The sequence below is a fragment of the Vipera ursinii genome (assembly GCF_947247035.1).
Source record: "Vipera ursinii genome assembly, chromosome: 3".
NCBI classification, from domain to species: domain Eukaryota; kingdom Metazoa; phylum Chordata; class Lepidosauria; order Squamata; family Viperidae; genus Vipera; species Vipera ursinii.
In genome coordinates this window covers 198587041-198608165 of record NC_139516.1, presented here as the reverse complement: position 1 = coordinate 198608165, position 21125 = coordinate 198587041, and the positions used below count along the sequence as shown (strand labels likewise).

At 38.8% G+C, this 21125-nt stretch overlaps 1 protein-coding gene across 1 annotated transcript in view; it reads right to left on the bottom strand.

Annotated features, from left to right (window-relative positions):
• The window catches only part of COL14A1 (collagen type XIV alpha 1 chain), a 121749-nt gene that overhangs the window by 59544 nt on the left and 41080 nt on the right, over positions 1–21125 (bottom strand). The window contains exons 14-28 of the mRNA XM_083359816.1: positions 20996–21122; positions 19162–19301; positions 17950–18082; positions 16434–16508; positions 15580–15722; positions 12224–12353; positions 11982–12104; positions 10854–11003; positions 9669–9785; positions 8094–8240; positions 7290–7364; positions 5377–5516; positions 4542–4665; positions 3767–3910; positions 1805–1969 (exon numbers count right to left, since the gene is read on the bottom strand). Of these exons, the coding sequence (XP_083215942.1) occupies positions 1805–1969; positions 3767–3910; positions 4542–4665; positions 5377–5516; positions 7290–7364; positions 8094–8240; positions 9669–9785; positions 10854–11003; positions 11982–12104; positions 12224–12353; positions 15580–15722; positions 16434–16508; positions 17950–18082; positions 19162–19301; positions 20996–21122 (1933 nt within the window). The remainder of the gene's footprint in view (positions 1–1804; positions 1970–3766; positions 3911–4541; positions 4666–5376; positions 5517–7289; positions 7365–8093; positions 8241–9668; positions 9786–10853; positions 11004–11981; positions 12105–12223; positions 12354–15579; positions 15723–16433; positions 16509–17949; positions 18083–19161; positions 19302–20995; positions 21123–21125) is intronic.

The window sequence follows — 21125 nt, the reverse complement described above, 5'->3', positions numbered from 1 at the left end:
GGCTACAATTTGAGACAAAGCAGATGTTTGAAAACTAGCAAACATGTCTTTATTTTATACAGCTGAGACATACAAGCAATAACGTTGGGACTGCACTGTTATTCAAAATAATATAGCTAATATTATATATACACATACTGTACACTACACTAAAATGAATTAGGATGCCTTTTTACATTTTTTCTAACAATTACTCTGTTTTTTTTTTTAAATTATTCTCTTTCTTATTGGCAAATTCACTGTGATCACTGTCAAACAGACATATTCCAGCCAGTTCTGACCTCCTAAATTTTTTTTGAAGACGTTCCCTTTGGGTTTCTTCTTATTGTAGAAACATCCTATCTCCCAGGGGGAGGGCCTTCTCTGTGGGCGCCCCGGCTTTATGGAATCAGCTGCCAGTCGAGCTCCGGATGGCACCTGACCTCCGCTCCTTCCGACGCGGTCTGAAGACCTACCTATCTGAGCAAGCCGGCCTGGCCTGATGGGGATGTGCTGGGGTTTTTATTGGGGATTTTTATTATTCTACTATTTTTAGCTCGGGCTCTTATTTAATTCTTTTTTAATTTTTGTATTCTGTATTTTTTATGTGCCCTGTTCACCGCCCTGAGTCCTTTGGGAGAAGGGCGGTATACAAATATAAAATAATAATAATAATAATAATAATAATAATAATAATAATTATTATTATTATTATTATTATTATTATTATTATTATTATTATTATTAATTACCTTGGCAAAGTAGTTTTTAAATGATGGGACCAATTTCTTTCTTTCTACGCATTATATGTTCTTAATTGAGTTAATTATAGAAGTACATTCAAAATTGTTATTAGCCATCTTGAAGCATCCTCCCAATTGTCTATAAATGCAACACACACTTCTACAATGTCCCCATCAAGTGTGCACTTATCTGGAGAAAAAACGTTAAGCTTAATGGAACTGACTTCTAAGTAAACACAAAGAGAAATGGGATGTTGTACACCAGGGATTTTCAACCTTTTCACCCATTGTACCACTTTTAGGATATGGCAACATCCGAGTACCACCAGTCGCCTAGCAAGGTGTCAAAAACCTGATGACCAAAAAAAAGAAAAAAAGTGATGAAGTACAGGTAGTCCTCGACTTACAACAGTTCTCTTAGTGACTGTTCAAAGTTACAATGGCAATGAAAAAAGTGCCCCCCAAACCACAGCCGAGCAAGACACCTGCCTGCCTGCCCAGCTGTGCTCTTCCTCCTGTTCAAGGTTTTTATTTTTGTGAGCATTTCTGTTGAGGATTGGAAATGGGGCTGGGGGCGGTGTTTGGTTTTTATTCCCCCCCTCTGCTGGGTGGTTGCAGCAGGTTTTGGTCACTTCACATGACCCTGGGACACTGTGACCGTCATAAATATGAATCAGTTGCCAAGCATCTGAATGTAAATCACAAGACCCTGGGATGCTGCAACATTCCAGCTGATCGGCACTTCTTCTGGGCTCAGAAGTGCCAGGATCAGCACCGAGCTCCAGCTGGAGCCTGGCGCTGATCCTGGGGCTTCTGCTGAGCCCTGACAGCCCTGCAGCTCCAGCCATCTCTCGCTCAGGCTTGTGCGGTGCTGCCACCAGTTCAGCTCATTCCCCTCCCCTGCTACCACTTTTCTAGGATGGTCGCGTACCACCTGCCAGGTGCCAATGTACCACAGGTGGTACCCGTACCACTGGTTGAAAAGCCCTGTTGTACACCATCATTCTGCAGACCAAGTTAGTAAAATGCTTTTTTTTTGTAATTTGGGCAGCGGGCAGGAAGAAGTAAAGAAAGCTGCTAACTTGCAGAGGCTGTTTCACAGACAAAAGTGATCAGTTCGTCTTCAATCTTCTTGAAGGCATCAAAGTCATCCACAAAGAACACATGTCTCTCACTTGGCTTGCTGCCAATGTTGACCAGTTCTGCGTAATCAGCATCTGCTACTCCAATGGCAAATATACTGAATCCTGAGGAAGGAAGAAAGGAAGGAAGGAAACATTTCTGGGATGAGTAAATTGCTAAACATGTAAACAAAAGCCAAGGATACTTTTATTAATCTAGTCCAGGCTTTCCCAACCCACATCTTCCAAATGTGTAAAGACTAGATAACTCCCCTGTCTAAGGCCTGGAGGAACGTTGTCCATGGGGTCGCGATGGGTCAGACACGACTTTGCAGCTAACAACAACAACAATTCCCCTGTCTAAGACAGGGGTGTCCAACCTTGGCAACTTTAAGACGTGTGGACCTCAACTCTCAGAATACTCCAGCCAGGCTGGGAATTCTGGGAATTGAAGTCCACAAGTCTTAAAGTTGCCAAGTTTGGACACTCTTGGTCTAAGTAAGACAATGGTGGGTATTTATAGTTCAATACATGCAGCGGGCAGATCGGAGAAGATTGTTCTAGCTACTTCTGGGGCCAAACCTATTTTTCTCCATGGGTCAGAACAGGTCATAAATCACCTCCTTGCTCTTATCAACACCATCTGTTTATTCTTTCTGCATATTCAGAAAAGGATTGGTTTTGGCATCCCATTTCCTTTGGGCGGCCAAGTTTATTTTAGGAACAGAAATGACCTATGTCTGAATCAAATGGATAAAGAAACATATTTCCCTTATTTCTCTCAATAACTCACGATCTAACACTAACATTTGCTCTGCCAGCATACCACTATTGCAAGCTGGAGTATTTTAGGAGTGAAATTACAGAAGTTACAGCCCCAGCTAAACTTGAGAACACCAGGTCAAAAAAGGCAATTGTAAACACTAATTTGGAAGCTAATTCTGTGGAAGGCTTGCTTCTGAGTAAACTGTTATAGAGTGCCATATATGTGTTTGTGGCATTTAAGTGTCCAATTAGCTAACAGCTATGCAAAGAATTTGGGATCACATATACTACACCAGGGGTGTCAAACTGCGCCACCAAGGCACATATATCGACTGTATCACCAGGAAACTGCGCCCACCCCATTACCGGGAATGGAGAAAAAACTCTGATACGTTGTGTGACGTCATATGACATCACAAGTTTGACATGTCTATACTACACCATTATTTGCTCAATCATGGTTTATTGAATAAACTATAACTGGCTAAGTTCACAAAATATATTAACATTTATTTAGCGTATGGCTGGTCACACACAGAATTAAAAGCACTTCATACTGTATTTACAAGTTAGAACAGTTAAAACAATTTTTTTTAAAAAATAAGCAATTATAAAACCTAAGAGGAAAACAGAAATAACATTTCAGAGTTTAATGTCGAGTTTGGAGATCCAGTCAGCAGCTGCCGTTGTTACGCAGAGGAAGTCCTTAAAATCTCCTGGGTATCTTCCATTAGTGCATTCCCTCAGTATATGTTGGATAGTCTGTCGGGGAGCCCCGCAATCACATTGTGCTGAAGGTGTTAAGAAGCTCTCATTTGGGAGTATAGTAAGATCCTGCTAAACTCCTCTCTACCCATTCATGCCTATACTTCTGATCTCTTAAGATGTCGATTAAAGTCAAGAAATCCACCACTCCTCACAGCGCTTAAGCTGCTGGCCGAACATCAGAACACTATACAAAAGTGGATGGAAGCATGGAGTAGCTATACCTCCCAAGATATTTCTGAGCATATTAATCCTAATAGTATACCTCCAGGATTTAATCTACCCCGACAGATATGGGTGACATACAATATATTAACAGAGTCATCTATTTATTTACCATGGAAGGCCAGGCACATTTGTATCAAACTGATGACATGGTACTTGTTTCCTTACCATCTAGTTGCATCTCTCTGGAAACTTGGTTCACATCATCTTGAGATCGCCCATCTGTGATTACTACTAAAACTTTTGGGATTCCCTTCCTGGTCCCAGACTCCAAAGTAAATAAAATCTGTTGTGCATGTTTAATTGCTCTGCCTGGGAAGGAAGGAAGGAAGGAAGGAAGGAAGGAAGGAAGGAAGGAAGGAAGGAAGGAAGGAAGGAAGGAAGGAAGGAAAAATTATCATGTAGTGTTAAACTATTATTTAATTTAATTTAATTTAATAATTTAATTTGTATACCGCCCTTCTCCCAAAGGACTCAGGGCGGTGAACAGGGCAATACATAATAAAAAACAGAATACAAAAATTAAAAAGCCATTAAACCATTATGCCCATAAAATTAATACATATTAAAATTAAAACTATTTATAAAAACCCAACCCCATCCCGACAGACCAGGCCAGCTTGTTCGAAAAAGAAGGTTTTGAGATCGCGCCGGAAGGAGCGAAGGTCAGGGGCCATCCAGAGCTCAACCGGCAAGCGGTTCCACAGGTCTGGCGCGCCCACAGAGAACGCTCTCCCCCTGGGGGCCACCAATCGGCATTCTTTGATCGGCGGCACCCTGAGGAGGCCCTCTCTGTGGGAGCACACTGGACAGAGGGAAGTTGACGCCGGCTGCAGGTGTTGCCGTAGGTAATCCGGACCCATGCCATGAAGGGCTTTATTGGTTGTCTAAGGAAAGTTTCAATGAACCCTTTTCCTACAGCTCTTCCAGCAATTCAACCCACCTGTTTTGGTGTTTCCCCCTTTGTAGGCTATGTGCTGAATGGCATCCAGTAGAGTTTCTTTGCTTCTGTAGGCATTCAATTTAAATTCTGTCCTTGGATCATCACTGAACTGGGCAATTGCCACCTGAATAACAAAGATACCTTAATAATGATTAATGTACACAATTTAAGCAAGTTTTTTTTTTACTTTTTTGTAATCCCACCCTATGAGTCAGATACGGTAAGGAGTGTGAAGCAAGAAGGTCATTTCAGAAAAGGATGGCTGGTCATCAAACTAAAAAAAGTGGGGAATATTTCTCCCTCTCTCAAAATATTAGAGTCATGCAAAGAAGCTAATTTGGTGGAAATTTAGAACAGACAAAAGGGTACTGTTTCAACTAGAAAAACTTGGCAACTTTAACATTTGTGGACTTCAACTCCCAGAATTATCATGGCTATCTGAGGAATTCTGGGAGTTGAAGTTCACAAGTATAAAAGTTGATCTAGTTAAGGGGTCTTCAAACTTGGCCCTTTTATCACTTGTGGACACAGGCATGCTGGCTGAGGAATTTTGGGAGTTGAAGTTCACAAGTCATTAAAGGGCCAAGTTTGAAGACCCCTGATCTAGATCATAATTAACTCTGATGAAAAAATACAACTTAAAACTATGGAGAAAGAGTCTTTGGATTGTGTTGCAGTAGAAATGTGAAATATAAAGAAACATTTTTATTCAGATTAATTCTTTTAGTACCAGAACCACAGTTCATTCGGTGTGACTATATTTTGATACAACTAAAGACTTTCATACTCAACTTTAAAATGTTCATATCCTCAATAAATTTTCTCTCTTGCTCACCTGAGTTCCATCAGGACCAATCTTGTCAAGAGCACCAACAGTGCTATACAGAAAGCCAATTATTTTGTTGAAATTTGCATCTCCAATACTCCAAGATCCGTCCACCAAAAATACCAAGTCGGCCCTTGCAGCTTTGCAAACTGCAAAAATACACAAGGTACTTTGAGATTAAAAAAAGAAATGCTGATTCGGCGTTAAGTGACAGAAGCATGTTCACATACACAAGTAGTTTCCCTTATTTTGACAAATGTTTATTTCTCATAATAGACCACAAAGTATTCTTTACCTTTTTATTCATTTCTATGGCAATTTCCAGTTTTAGTAAGCATTCTATCAAGGTACAGAAATTCATCTATGTGCTTTAATTTCATATCTTATTTGCAAGTTTTGATTTAATTTTCCTAATCAAATACAATTACTTTGGTCTTTAATAGTCACTCAGTGGTGAGTTAGATAACATGTACAACAAACAAACAAACAAACAAAATAAAATAAATAATAAATAAATAAAATAATGCACAAATTCATAAAGTTATCTTTTCATCATACAGTCTAACACTACAAATCATTCAGCTTCTCAGCCAACAACATGGCAATGTTTCCAAAGGAAAGTAATGCATATTCATGGTCAAACAAATACTAATATCTAATATTCTAATATCATACAAACATGGGTATCTGATTGTTTGTATCTGATGGGTTTGGGGTTTTAATTATTGTTTTTAAGTAATTTATTTATTGTATTTGGGCACTATGGTTTAATCTGTTTTTAATTTTGGTATTTTGGTATTTATTGCCCTGTTCACCACCCTGAGTCCTTCGGGAGAAGGGCGGTATACAAATTAAATAAATAAATAAATAAATAAATTCTACATTTGTCCATAACGATTTTGAATAACCAAGGGAGCAATGCCAAATCATTTATTGAGCTTTTAATCTATTCTCAAAGATGCTTTAGTTCCCTGATAGCACTCTATGTAACCAATCGGGCTTTTAGCTCCAAACTTGCTAAGAATTTTTCATAATTCACTCCAATTCACTTCATCCTAGATTATCTCAAAATCCACAAACACAAAATACAACTTCTTTCTCATATTCATGTTTTTAATGACCTACTAGATAGCAAAAATTTAGCCTAATGGTGTGTGCCATATTTAGAGCCTTTTGTCACTCTTGTGTCCCTCACTCGTTTTCTTACTCTTTCATCATGAACAACCAAAAGAATTGTGCTTTTTGATCCACTTCTTTCTCACATTTACTCTTAAATGCTCCTATGTTTAAAATACAAAATTTAAAACAAAAACCATCTTCAAGCAAATACCAAACAGATACCATTCTAATTCATTCCTGGGCCCCAGATGATATAACCACTTTTTCTGTACTTCCTTGCCTTGTTCCCACCCATATATTCATGTCAAGAAGAGGTTGTCTTGCAAGCCAACATAATGTTGTCTGCATCCCAATAACCAGAATTACATGTAGCACACTAACATACAGCTAGTCCTCAGCTCACAACCATTCATAACCATTTGAAGTTATGACAGGGCTAAAAAAATGCTCTCCTAGGATCATTGCAGGTATCCCCACAGTCACATTATCTCCGTTAGGCTTGTTTGGCAACCAGCTTCCATTTACAACTTTTGCAGCATCCCGGGGCCACGTGATCACCAGCTGTGACATTCCCAGCTGGCTTGTGATAAAGTCACTAAGGGAAGCCATAATTGTTAAATGACCAGGGTGATTTGCTTAGCAGCGAAAAGAGTTGTAAAACTGGGCATGATTCATTAACCGCATTGCTTAGCAATCAAGTTACGGTACCAATTGTGGTCAAAATTCAAGGACTACCATACTATTGTTAAATAATCCTTTTTAAAAAAAAATCTCTTAGCAGATTCTTTTTGCAGAAAGACTACCTTCCTTTGCCGGAGGAATCGTAGGCTGCGGAGTAGTAGTTGGAGGAGTCGGTGGTGGTTCAGTTGGGTATGGCACTGAGAATGGAGAAAAGAAAAGATAGAAAAAAATATATGTAGAAATGGCAGTCGATATATGTGCCTTGGTGGCGCAGTGGTTAAAATACAGGCTAATTCTGCTGACTGCCGGCTGCCAGGTGTTCGGCAGTTCGATCCTGACCGGCTCAAGGTTGATTCAGATTTCTATCCTTCTGAGGTCAGTAAAATAAGGACCCAGATTATTGGGGGCAATATGCTGACTCTGTAAACTGCTTAGAGAGGGTTGTAAAAGCACTGTGAAGTGGTATATAAGTCTAAGTGCTATTGCAAATGCTATTGCTTATTGAGATGTCAGGAGAGTAAGAATGAAAAACATTGTCCTACTCATAGCTACTGAGATCTGAAGTAGTTCTTCAATTTCAAAATCTGGAGATTCCCAGATACTCCAATCAGAGGCAGGGGAAAAAAGTTCCTACTAATAATACGAGACCTGTCCAAACCATCTGCTAATCCCAAGTGTTTCCTCCAATGTTTGAACAAGAATCTAAAGTTTGACTCCCCAAAATTCCAACTAATATATATATATATCAATCTCACTTCATGAAGCTCCTAATCCCAGCTATAGTCTCTGGTGCTATTTATATCAAAAGAAACTATAGGGGGGGAAATCAGAAAATTAGACAGGAAAATGGAATCTATGTTTACTTCTGACAACTAACACATAAACTATACTCAGAATCAACATTATATAAGAAATAATCCACTTACGTGTTATCCCTATTATGCTGACAGCAGGCCCTTCTAATTCTTGAACTTGTGCATAAACACTGATATTATATTTTGTGCCAGGAAAGAGTTGATAGAAGCAGTGCCTAGATGCCCCCCAACCTAACGGTTCTTCTTCTATTGCCCCATCTGAAAGTAGAGAGAAAACATTAAATAATCAGGACTTTATTGTTATTTTCTAGAATACACAGCACAATAAAGAACAACACCCTAAACACAAGTATATTTTAAACTGTGGTTTCCTAAAGGGAGGACTATGTATATCAACATGAATTGTTGTTTCTGATATTTCTTCATGATAACATAACTCTAATCAACTAATGTCACTATGGTGCTGGGGAAGACTCCTGCGAGTCCCTTGGACTGCAAGGCAATCAAACCGGTCAGTCCTAGAGGAGATCAATCCTGATTGCTCTTGAGAAGGCCAGATCCTGAAGTTGAAACTCAAATTCTTTGGCCACCTAATGAGAAAGAAGGACTCACTGGAGAAGAGCCTAATGCTGGGAAAGATTGAGGGCAAGAGAAGAAGGGGACGACAAAGAATGAGGTGGCTGGATGGAGTCACCGAAGCAGTAGACGTGAGCTTCAATGGACTCCAGAAGATGGTAGAGGACAGGAAGGCCTGGAGGAACATTGTCCATGGGGTCGCGATGGGTTGGACATGACTTCACAACTAACAACAACAATACTACAGTAATGTCAACCTTTCAGTAGACTCAGTGCTTTTTTTGTAAAAGAAAAAGGTGCCGGAACTCACACATGTCATACAACCCGCCTTGCCTATCTTATAAGGTTCCATCCAAAAAGGTGCCAGAACTCTGTTCTGAGCATTCTATGACAAAAAAATCCCTGAGTAGACCAGATCAAGAAACAAAATCTTGCAAGCCTGAGTATGCTTTTCTCTCTTTCTTCTCCAATCCTAGTTAATTAGAGAGAAGTTAACCTGAATCTCTTCCAAACACTATCTTGTTTTTCCAGGACTTAAGGAATGTTTCAGCCCTCTTTGCTTGTACAATGGCTCTTGCCTATTTCCTTCAAGGTCATCTCCCTGATGCTCTACAACTAAAGTAGGTTACTTCAGACTGTTGTGGAATTTTGAGAGTAATCAGTGGGCATGTAAAATGGTAGTCATGGTGGCTTGCTCGTTTTACAAAATAGGTGCTATGATAGGCATGGAAATTGAATAGCCTTATAAACCACCTAGCATTTGTCATCACAATTTTTATGTCAATTTCTCACATATTCACTTTTAATTAAAAGAACTAGGGCTCTTTTTTAGCAAGAGTGCTAAGCTCTAAAGAAGATGTCTTCTGGTACATCTGTGTCTCAACACCATGATAGAGATTTCAGACTTCTGCCCTAATGAAGACCTCAGATTGCTACCAGAATAGATTATTTAGTCTTTTAAGAGGGCAACTTCAATAGTTTAGAGCTATTGACCACGTAATTCTTGTCTTTCAGATAAGAGGGAGACATAACTCTTACTTGAATGTCTTCTTGTGACAAGTAGGGAGCTCCTTAATAATTGAGCAACATAAGTATGAGATATTGACTTACCGGTAAGAGATTCTATTACAATTCTGTAAGCAGTAGCGTGTCTATGGGGCTGCCATTGGGCACACAAGCTTGTCATTTGGGTTTGATAAGCTCCCAAGTTTGTCACACTCAAACGCACTGCAAAGAAATATACGAATACAATGTTATTTATGGGTTTTTTTAATCAATTCCATCAGACAGGAAAAGGGCATATTTTGTCATGATTTGGATGTCAGGGGAACCACAGTTCGTGCTTAATGGAATTCCTTTTATAAGCCAGAGGTGAACTTTTTAATATTATGCCCAAATCTCCCTTGCAATTTCTGAAAAGTCTTCCACCTCTGGAGTGAAAGAAGATTTTGTTTTTCTATTGCATTGCATCAATGATGCATTGACCATAGCTGATGGTTGGAGATAGCGGTGGGGTTTCATATTACATCTTTCCATCATTCCAAAGACTGCCTTTTTGTCCACATCTGAAAGAATCTGCAGAAGAAATGCCCTCCTTTCAGAATTGTGGGAAACCTGGAATGCTTTGGATTGCTAGAGACAGGGCTGTAAAGAATAACTCCACACACCTCTTGGTCACCTAGTCACCCAAACATCAGACTCAAGCTATGAGAATTTCATGAACATTTTGTGTTCCTCTGAAATACACTACAAAAACATACTTTCTCTTTCATCAGACTGCAGAAGAAATTTTCATCCAAGCACCAAGAATGGGAAACAGAAGGAGACACGAGAAGGGGGTGTTGAGGCATAACATCTGAAGCCCTTCAAGGATTTTGGAGAAAGAAATCCCAGAATCATACTTTAGTCTCGTTACTCTTCTCTTGATAGATTGTGGATTCTTCGCTGATCACATTTTAGAGATTTGTGTTTGCACAACATGCTTAACTAGGAAAGTTAGGAAAAGGGGGTTAACATTTGCCAGGTTTCAAATGCCCATAATGCTACAGGTTTTCAAAACTATTCCAAAGAATGGAACTGACCACATCTTAGTAAACAGAAAGAAGTGTATTAAAATGGATCTGATTTTTAAAAGGTGATCTTCTTTCTGTTCCAAATGAAAAATATCCAGCAGACTCTCATTCTTTGTGCCATACGCATATTATGACTCCTTACTAAGGCAAATGTTAAAGTAATCAGTGAAAGATGATCCAATGGAAAAAAAGGATTAAAAAAAAACCAACCCAAGGTTCTTACATGTTTTGGCAACAGCTGTTAAGGCTTCACTAAATCCAGTTGGGTAAGAAGCAAATACTTTAACGTTATACTCTGTTCCACTAAGTAAATTCAAGATAAGGATAGTGCTGACATCATCGCCCACAAAGGTTTCAAGTGCTGGTCCAGAAACTGAAAGAAACAAGAGAGGGATTTGATGAACATAGTTCTCCCCCCCCCCCATAAAACTGCATTTAGGTTAAAGATGCTGGGAAGCTTCATTATTACTTTTTGATCCACAAAAGTGATCCTTAATATGAAAGCAAGAATACCTAGCAAGAGGCCTATAATGACACAATAAATAAATCTGATATATAAATGTAATTAATTAATTAATTAATTAATTAATTATGTATGTATGTATGTATGTATGTATGTATGTAATATTTTTCCACAAAATATTGGGCTAAGAAAAAATGACTGGCCCAAGATCACCTAGCTGGCTTCCCTGCCTAAGGCAGAACTAGAACTCACAATCTCCTGGTGTTTATCCCAAAATAATCCAGCCAGCTTTCACGTATAAGGCAGAACTAGAACTCACAGGCTCCTGGTGATTGGCCCACTCAGCCAGCTTTCATGCTTAAGGCAGTACTAGAACTCACAGTCTCCTTGTTTCTAGGCTAGCACTTTAACCATTACAACAAACTGGCTCTTTCATATTTATTCACAGATCATTTGTTTGTTTTACAGGCTCTAACTTCTGAAGTTCAGGGGGGGAAAGAGAAACATTTCTTAAGTATTTCTTCGTTTAGGCGAGCTGTGAAAAGCTGACTCCTTCCCCTTAGCCTTTGTTGAGGGAGAGGCAGATGCTTGCTTCATTACACTTGCCATTTTTTATTTTTTATTTATTTTACTGTAATTTCTGGGGTTGTTGTGAGTTGCCAGAATCACTGAGAATAGCAAGTTTAATAAATTATTATTTTTCCCTTTCAATTGTCTTCCCACACCCTCAAAAATCCCCTATTCCGGCAGCTTATTCCCCCATTACAAGAAGAAAATGTATACTGTATCTTATCTGTGTACAGAAGAATAATTGGGTGAGAATTAGGAAGGAACATGATTTACACAAAGTATAAATGAAGCAGACAGGCAAATATTTTAAAAACTCACTATTCACAGGTTTATATACAATCCTATACCCCATTGTGGGGGATCCAGGCGCATCCCAGCTAATCCTTAATCGATTATACCATTCATCAGAGACTTTCAGATTTTGTGGAGGAGAAAGAGGCACTAAGGGGGAGAAAAAAGCATATCGTAATTTATAATTTTTTCTCAAAACATCTCAAAGAAATAGCTTAATTAAATACAAGCAGTTGCTTTTATTTGAGCCTTTACAACTTTGTACTCACGAGTTTTTCCTGGAGCTGACAAACTGACTCCTTCTCCGTCAGCATAGATTGGGGTGACCATAATTTTATATTCCGTGTCTGAGAGCAAAGGCTGAAGAAGCACATTGTTTTGCCTTGCGGGGACTGTAACCTGGATGGAAGGAAACATTAAAAACAAATATTACAACTGCATCGTAGGATGACTTGCAGGCTTGACTGTAATAGAAAAAAAAAGTGCAGAGATAAAATAACTTTTGTGTTCCTGCACACACCTCTGTGTTTTGTCATATGTGAGTTTTTCTGAACCTGATATGCCATAACTTATAAATTTTATTTATGTATTTATTAGATTTATCTGTCGCCCATCTCATCTGGATAATGAGATAATTAAGATTTTACCTAGAAAAATTTACCTAGGAGATTTTCAGATACAAGGATGCATATATTTCCCCCCATTTGTGGTGTTAGCATTCTTAGGAAAACTTCATATATGAAACAATGCATTACTGAAAAAGTTAACTAGAAGTTTGCTGGCTGAAGAATTTTGGGAGTTGATGTCCACATGTCTTTAAAGTTGCCAAGGTCGAGAAACATTGAATTAGGGCCTCCACCAACACAGATTACCTTCTTGCTAGGTCAGCTGAAACGTGTCAGTTTTCTATGTAAAGAGCAGAACTGGATAATCTGTGGATGAATACAGATTCAACTTTTTGAAACACTGAGCTTTGCCAAACTCTGCTAAAATGTTAAGAGGCTGAACAGTTTTGGCTTTTACTGTGATCACATTCCACGCTACCAATCATTTGCACAAATGGTCTCAGTTAACCCACATAATAAAATTCTGACTAGCACTTTACTTCACGTTTCTTTCTTTCATAGTCACATGTGATATTCCTTAACCCCCCTCCTCCTGTCAAAGGGTGGCTTAAAAATCAACGAGACAAAATTCAGCCAGCACTTTCCATGTGTCTTAGGCGCTGATGTAGTTCTTGCTTTGGCCCTGAATCTAGAAAGTGGTTGGCAATTTTTTGTGCCCAGTTGTAAATGTGGCAGTTAACACTTTGGACAAGAACAACTCCTTTTGTCATTTATTTATTGAACACACTTCCTACCTTTAATGCTTAGAATTAAGCTGCAAGAGGTTACTAATAATACAGATAACACAGTTTTCATTCAAGCATGCATGTCCACTAAAAATAGGCTCAACCAGTTAAAACCACATCAGAAGGCAAGTTATTTCTGATGGGAGGTTAATATTAAAGGAGCTGGTTTGTTTAACTTCTCAGCAGTTATTGGCTGGGTTGGCCGATAAAATAAGCTGGCTAGGACGGGTTACCGCTTGGATGGGAAACCTCCAGGACAAATGATAAAGTTATGGACTAGATTGAATAGTTAACAACAACAACAACAACAACAACAACAACAACATCCTACAAAAAGGCACTGGTAAAATCATTTTCATACTGTTGCCATGAAAATGAAATTGTTACTTCCAGATTACCAGGGAGCAACCTTGATCCTAAAGGAGATTTGACTTGACTTTAACCTGTCTCCTATGCCCCCAAAATCCAAAGATTTGAAACAGCCACTAACAAAATTCAAATCTTCTTGTTGGCATCGGATAATGGAGGTGGAGAAATAGGCCTCTCTCCCAGATGGTAAAACTGGGCAGGTTCTGATGAGACAATGCTTCTTTCAAATAGTTATAAGAGGGCTTCATCTATGTAACCTTTTTGAACTGTGTCCAGAAAATAAGCGAGGGACCAGTAAAGCTGCTGCAAGACAGAAACGACATGCTGAGAAGATTGAATCAACAGCTTGGCCAGAATTCAAATCATTTTATGGTGCATAGTATCTGTAAATCTTTGAGTCCTTGTTTCTCGTTGTAATTTCCTTCCAGCATTCTCATGCCCAGCTGCCTGAAATGCTTTCATCTATTTATTTCATGTCTCCATCAGAGAGATTCTCAAGGTGGATAGCAACCATTTACAAAGTATTAAATCAACAGATGAAAGCAGACCAGACTCTTCCTTCATAATGATTTCTCCTCTAAGCCACTCACATTTTTTCTATTCTCACTGTCCCTGTTTCAAAACAAGTCCCTCTTTTTTTTCAGATCTCTTCTTAAGATTAATGGGTTTAGCCCATTAATCCTCACCCCTAAACAACCCAGAATTATTAGGCATAATGTTATGCAATCACATTTATTACTGGCAACCTTGGTCACGATGGGGCTGCAAATTGGGAATTCTGGGAGTTGAAGCCCACTCATCTTCAAGTGGGCCACAAGTGCAAGATTTTTCTTTTGAAGAGCCGTGATGGAGATGCAAATTGGGTGAGGTCTACGATGGGTGGCGCAGTAAGTGTTCACCCACCGTGCTCTCTATTTGAATGGAGAATCCCACCCCTCCTGCTTGCAAGAAGAAAAAGGGGGTTGTTGAACTTTACGTCCCATAAATGGCACAATACCCCATCCATCGTCCAATTAGGAATCTAGCAGAAGAAAAGTCCTCAACTTTTCTTGCCAGCCTTTTGGTATTTGTCAAAGCAACATTTCTGCACTGAAAAATAAATCGAAACCTCTTTCAGCTTAATTGTAAGCATTAAAAGTAGGAAGTATGTTCAATAAATAAATGTCATAAGGAGTCATGGCACAAAATGAAATCTTTCAGCTTGGTCCTTGGTCTCCACTTTCTTTATTTCAAAAGGTCCCCTTTTTCAAATAGTACAACCATTTGTTTAGCAGCTGTTTGAAGGCACTGAAAAAAGTGACTTATGAATGGTCTTCCCACCTATGACCATTGTAGCATCCCTACAGCCATAGGATCAAAATTTCAGCACTTGGCAACTAGCATGCATTTACGATGGTTGCAGCATCCTAGGGTCACATGATTCTCCTTTGTGACTTTCCCAGCTAGCTTCCAACAAGCAAAGTCAATGGAGGAATCCAGATTCACTTAATGATTGCTGAGTTCATTTAGAAAGCTGCAGTCATTTGCTCAATTACCCATAGCAAAAAAGATTGTAAAAGCAGGTGTAATTCAATTAACAACCACCTCACTTAGCAATGAAAATTCTGATCCCAATTATGGTTGTAAATTGAGGACTAACTATATAATCCTTCCTGTTGATTTGACATTGTAAGCCAGGGCCCTAGTTAGTTTTTGGCTTATGAAATTGCAAAATGCATTGGATATTGACTGGATATATCATTTTATATAGATAGGTAAATAATACTATCAGAAGGAGGCTTACAATATGTAGGCAACTGATACTTATCAAGTGGAGAATGTTCCCTTTGATTCCAAGTTATGAAAAATTCTTTAAAGTCCAAGCTGAGCTTTGAAACCAATTCTCCCTCAGACCATCATCCTTACCGTTTCCTCCCCATGACCACTGTCAGCCTTCAGGTAGGTCACCCTGAACTGCGAAACACTGAGGTCTGTAATGTCCCATTTGACTTTTAAACTTGAGGTAGTTTCATCTTCAACCATGAGATTTTTCATTCCTGTCCGAATGACTGCAAGAACAACAAACATGTCAAACAGCTTTAAATCGTTTGAAGCATCCAGTCTAGATATAAAAGAGTACTAACATTTCTTCCCTGTGCCAGTTAGCTGTTTTACAACAAATTGCAAAACACAATCATTCTAAAGAATACAAAAACATGCATCTTTGCTCTGAGTAAAGGTAAAGAGAAAGGTTTCCCCTGTCCACTCATGTCTGACTCTAAGGCAGGGGTCTTCAAACTTGGCCCTTTTATGACTTGTGGACTTCAGCTCCCAGAATTCCTCAGCCAGGCATGCTGGCTGAGGAATTCTGGGAGCTGAAGTCCACAAGTCATAAAAGGGCCAAGTTTGAAGACCCCTGCTCATCTCCATTTCTTAGCCGAGGGAACCAGCATTATCCAAAGACATATTCCATGATCATATGGCCAGCATGACTATATGCCAAGGGACATAGAATGCTGTTATATTCCCACTAAAGTGGTACCTATTCATCTATTAGCATTTGCATGCTTTCGAACTGCTAGTGGGGCAGGAACTGGGGCAGGTAATGGGAGCTCACCCCATCACACGGCACTCAGGACTCAAACCTGGGCTGTCATCTTCCCAGCCAACAAATTCAGCATCTTTAACCACTGAGTTATCATAACCCCTTGCTCTGAGTAATGTTAACTAATTACCTCTTGAATTACCTATGTGTTCATTTTAAAATATATATTTTGTACCTGCTGTTGTAGGCTGAGGAGTAGTAGTAGTACTTGCTATAGTTGTGGTAGTTACTTCAGTAGTCAGTATTTCAACTGGGGAAAAAGCAACAGACAAGCATGTTTTCAGACAGAATTTCATGCTAACCACAGCTACTATATGTTTCCTGTATAGGTTTATCTGTATGGCACTCTGATGCAGAACATTGTGACTGGAGAAGATAAAGCAAGGTTGAACGGAAATTAAAGCAAAATCTGGATTAACCGGCAGAGTTTTAAAAGAAAGAACTCTAGATGGACCTATATCAATATTACTCTATATTAGGAGGGGAGGGTTGAGTTGTTTCCAAGATGAATGTCACTCTAGACTAGTGTTTCTCAACCTTGGCCCCTTGAAGATATGTAGGTGGACTTCAACACCCAGAATTCCCCAGTCAGCCATGAACCATCCCTTCAGACAAAGTAGACTACATTTCAATAACCAAATGAGCATAAGACAGTGTTCTGCACATCAGGAGATATGAACTTCAGTGGACATAATATAGAACTAGAAAACTGGCAAAGTTTATGGGAAAGAAATGCTAAATTAATGAAAGCAGTGGCATATAAAGAAAACTTATACAAAAAGTTTTACAGATGGCATTTGACACCGGTGAGATTAGAGAAAATGTTTAAAAATATGTCAAACAAGTGTTGGAAATGCAAACAAAAACCAGGTATATTATCATATCTGGTGAACATGCCCTAAAGCTAAAAGATTTTGGTCAAAAATACATATATGGTTGGAGAAAATGACTAAAAAACATATAGATTTTAAGCCAGAATAGTTTCTGTTAGGAATAATAGGAGCAAACTATGAGAAAGATTGTATATACTTAATTTTACATGTATTAACTGCAATAAGAATCGTATTTGCCCAATATTGGAAAAATGAAAACCTACCAACGGAAGAAGAACTAATTAAGAAAATTCTAGATTGTGCATAAATGGACAGATTGACATTAAAGATAGAAGAGAAAGAAGACTCAGCGTACTTTAGAACATGGGATAATTTTTATCAATGGCTAGAGGAACAAGTTAGAAAGGAACGTGATATGTACTATGTAACATTAAATATATATTAGTAAGAAGACTATTGAGCGATTAACTAACATATTGTTTATGATAATACAGAAATTAATTATTATTCATTGTTTTTAAATACATGAACCCAGACAACATGCTGTTTGCTAAATATTAAGAATGTTTTAACCCTAACCCAGGGGTAGACAACCTTGGCTCTTTTATGACTTGTGGACTTCAACTCCCAGAATTTCTGAGCCAGTGTGGTTGGCTCAGGAATTCTGGGAGTTGAAGTCCACGAGTCATAAAAGAGCCAAGGTTGCCTACCCCTGCCCTACCCCCAAACCTAACCCTAACCCTAACCCTATCCCTAATCCTATAAAAATTATATATATTAGATACTTCTCAACTTTTTAAAGTAAAGTATATACTGAGACATATATAGGAATGATAACTATAGTATTTCCCATCTTACGTGTGGTCCCAAGTACAGCAACAACATCACTTTCACTTTCATCATCAAAGAGGGCCATCAAAGACACCTCATATTCCATATTGGGTAACAAGCCTTCGATCTCATAGGTGTCCACATCTCCACTTAAGATGATCTGAAACAGATAGAATGCGAGATTTAGAAAGCAGAGAGGTGAATCAGACTTCTTTTGGAACCTGCCGAGATACCTAACTCATTCTCCACATTACAGAAACATTGATAAATGTTCTTCATCACATATCTTAATGAACTAATTGATCTGCATTGAATATCCATTAAGCATGCTCATTCTTCATTTAGTTCCTTTAGTCATTGACCCCCTAAGTGGGTTCTTATTTATTAAACACATTTATACAGCCGCCCAACTCACACATCGGCGACTCCAGGGACTTATAACATTTTTTAAAAAATTGCCATATAATAAAAATCCATTTTAAAAAACCCTATCCACACACCATAACCCCATAGCAGCAACAGCAGAATCAAATCAGTCACTTAATCAGCTCCATTTCCGGTCATAGTCCCGAGGCCCACTGACAAAGTCATATTTTTAGGGCCTTTTGAAAAAAGCAACAAAGTAGGGGGCAACTATACCTAGGGAGAAGGTGCAAATACTTGTGCAAATATTCCTTGAGGCATTTTCTTAAAAGAATTTCTCTTGGCACTGCTTTGGCTTCATCAGGATCCAGGCAGATGAGTTTTTGAATAGAACAGAGCAAAAGAGAGCTAGTTTGGTCTAGTTGTTGAGACACCAAACTACAAAGCAGGAGACTGTGAATTCTCGTCCCACCTTAGTCATGAAAACCAGCTGGGTAACTTTGGTCCAATCACAAGGAGATGCTGAGTTCTAGTCCTGCCTTAGGCATGAAAGCCAGCTACGTACCTTTGGGCCTGTCATTCTCTCTCAGCCCAACTGACCTCACAGGGCTGTTGTTATGGGAAAAATAGGAAAGTGTGTTGAATACAGTATATTTGCCACCTTGAGTTATTTGTAAAAATAATAAAGAGAGGATACAAACAAATAAATATGTGGACAATCCATATCTTGCATGCTTTTCACAAATGTACTCATCTATTTCATCACCCCATCTACTGAGACTCTGCTCCTCAAAATGCACACAACATAGTCCGTCATCAGCAGCTCAGCTTGCTATATAACAAAGAGCAGGTGAGAAGGGCCAAGACCATCATTACCTCATCAGCCTCTTCGCCAGCCAATGGGATCCATGCTAGACGGTAAAGAGCCACATCAGAGGATGGCGGCTTCCAGCTTACTGTTAAACTTTCAGTAGATACTTCATTAATTTCCAAAAATTCAGGTGATGGAACTTTCTCTGCAAGATAAAGAGAAGACAGAAGGATTCCAAAGGTGTCTCATATTTCCTAAATATGATCTCTGAGGGTGCTTCCAACTCTATGGAATATTAACTGAAGCATTAAACTTTCTACAGAATTTTTAAAAGTAGAAATGGATTTTAACTGATAGGTCAGTTACAACTGCATAGACTACTTTACTGGAAACAAAGTTCACAAAATAATGACCTTTTAAAGGTAGTCCTCAACTTACGAGCACAACTGAGTCAAAATTTCTGTTGCTCAGCGAGACACTTGTGAGATTTGCCCTATTTTCTTACCTATTTTGCCCCAGTTGTTAAATGAATCACTGCAACTGTTAACTGAATCGCACTGTTGTTAAGCAAAGCTGGCTTCCCCGGTTGACTTTGCTTGTCAAAAGACAGCTGGGAAGGTTACAAAAGGTGGTCACATGACCCTGGGCCAGTCGTTTTATTTTTTTAGAATAAATTAATTTTCAGTGATCTAGAACAATAATGTAGTTTGTGTATTAATAAAAATTGCTAATTTATATTAAAGGATTATGTAGTGGCTGAAGTACTATGAGTCTTTTGTAACAATATATATATATGTGTGTGTGTTCTGCATTATTAATATTTAAGGTATCTGTGGAGTTCTAGTAGGGGGATGAAATGTCTACAAGCAAACATTGAGGCAGAGAAAACACTAAGAACACCACAGTTCAACTCAGAACTATATATATTCTCTTTTGTTGGAATATTTGCAGTTTTCCCCTTTTTTCTGAAAGAAATGCAGCAGAGGATGGGAAAATCCCATTGACTGACTTTTTTATTTCTTCCTTGGAATGCTTGAAAGTTCTAATGAGTAATCAAATTACGTTTTTTCTTTAAAAAAAGCCTCTGCAATCAGAAAGTAGTATCTACTTAAAGAACATGTGAGTTGTTGGTTGCATCTACACAGTTTGTTCAGGGAACTGGCAAAACATTACTTGATTTCAAGCATCCTGTATTCAAATTTCTCCTTCTTCTCGTAGCAACCCAACTTTAACCAAAATATTAGATCATGCTTTCATTTGCATTTGTTTTCGATAATGTAACATTTCCCAGCTGTTTGAGTGTATAAAATGGGAGCTATAAACTCCTTTTCTTAAGAAGATATGAATAAAATTGTTCCTTCCAAAAGAGTAGAAGGATATTGGGACTATGGCTAGGATTGTTTCCAAAAATGCAGCGAGAATTAGCAGTCCCAAGAAGGCCCCATACCCATTGGCACTCTACTGTAATTCAGGTGACTCTGAGGACACAGATAAATCCCCAAGTGGTCTCAACAATTCTCAGTGAACTAATGACCAACTTTCGGAGTGCTAATGACCAGATGACTGCAAAGCAGTACTTTTTTTGTAAAACAAAAAGGTGCCGGAACTCACACATGTTATACAACCTGCCTTGCCTACCCTACAAGGTTCCATCCAAAAAAGGTGCCGGAACTCCGTTCTGAGCGTTCTATGAGAAAAAAAGCCCTGCTGCAAAGAATACAAATCCTTCCATTCTCCACTAGTCAGTCAGAACTGAAGAAGCTTCTTGGATGAGAAGTAAAATGTTTTCAAGGAGAATAAAAACAAAACAAAAAGTCCAGCTTGCCTTTGGAAAACCACCTGTAGGAGAACCATGAGCTGCACGATTGAGAATCTCCGTAGACATGCAGCAAGACTTACTTGTGGTAAAGCTGCCCGTGAGTGGCTCAGACTGACCCTCGCTATAGAGGGAGAAAACAGCAACAGTATATTCTGTAAGAGATGTCAAGCTCTTCAAAGTGTGGGCTGATACTTGATCGACTTCTTCCTG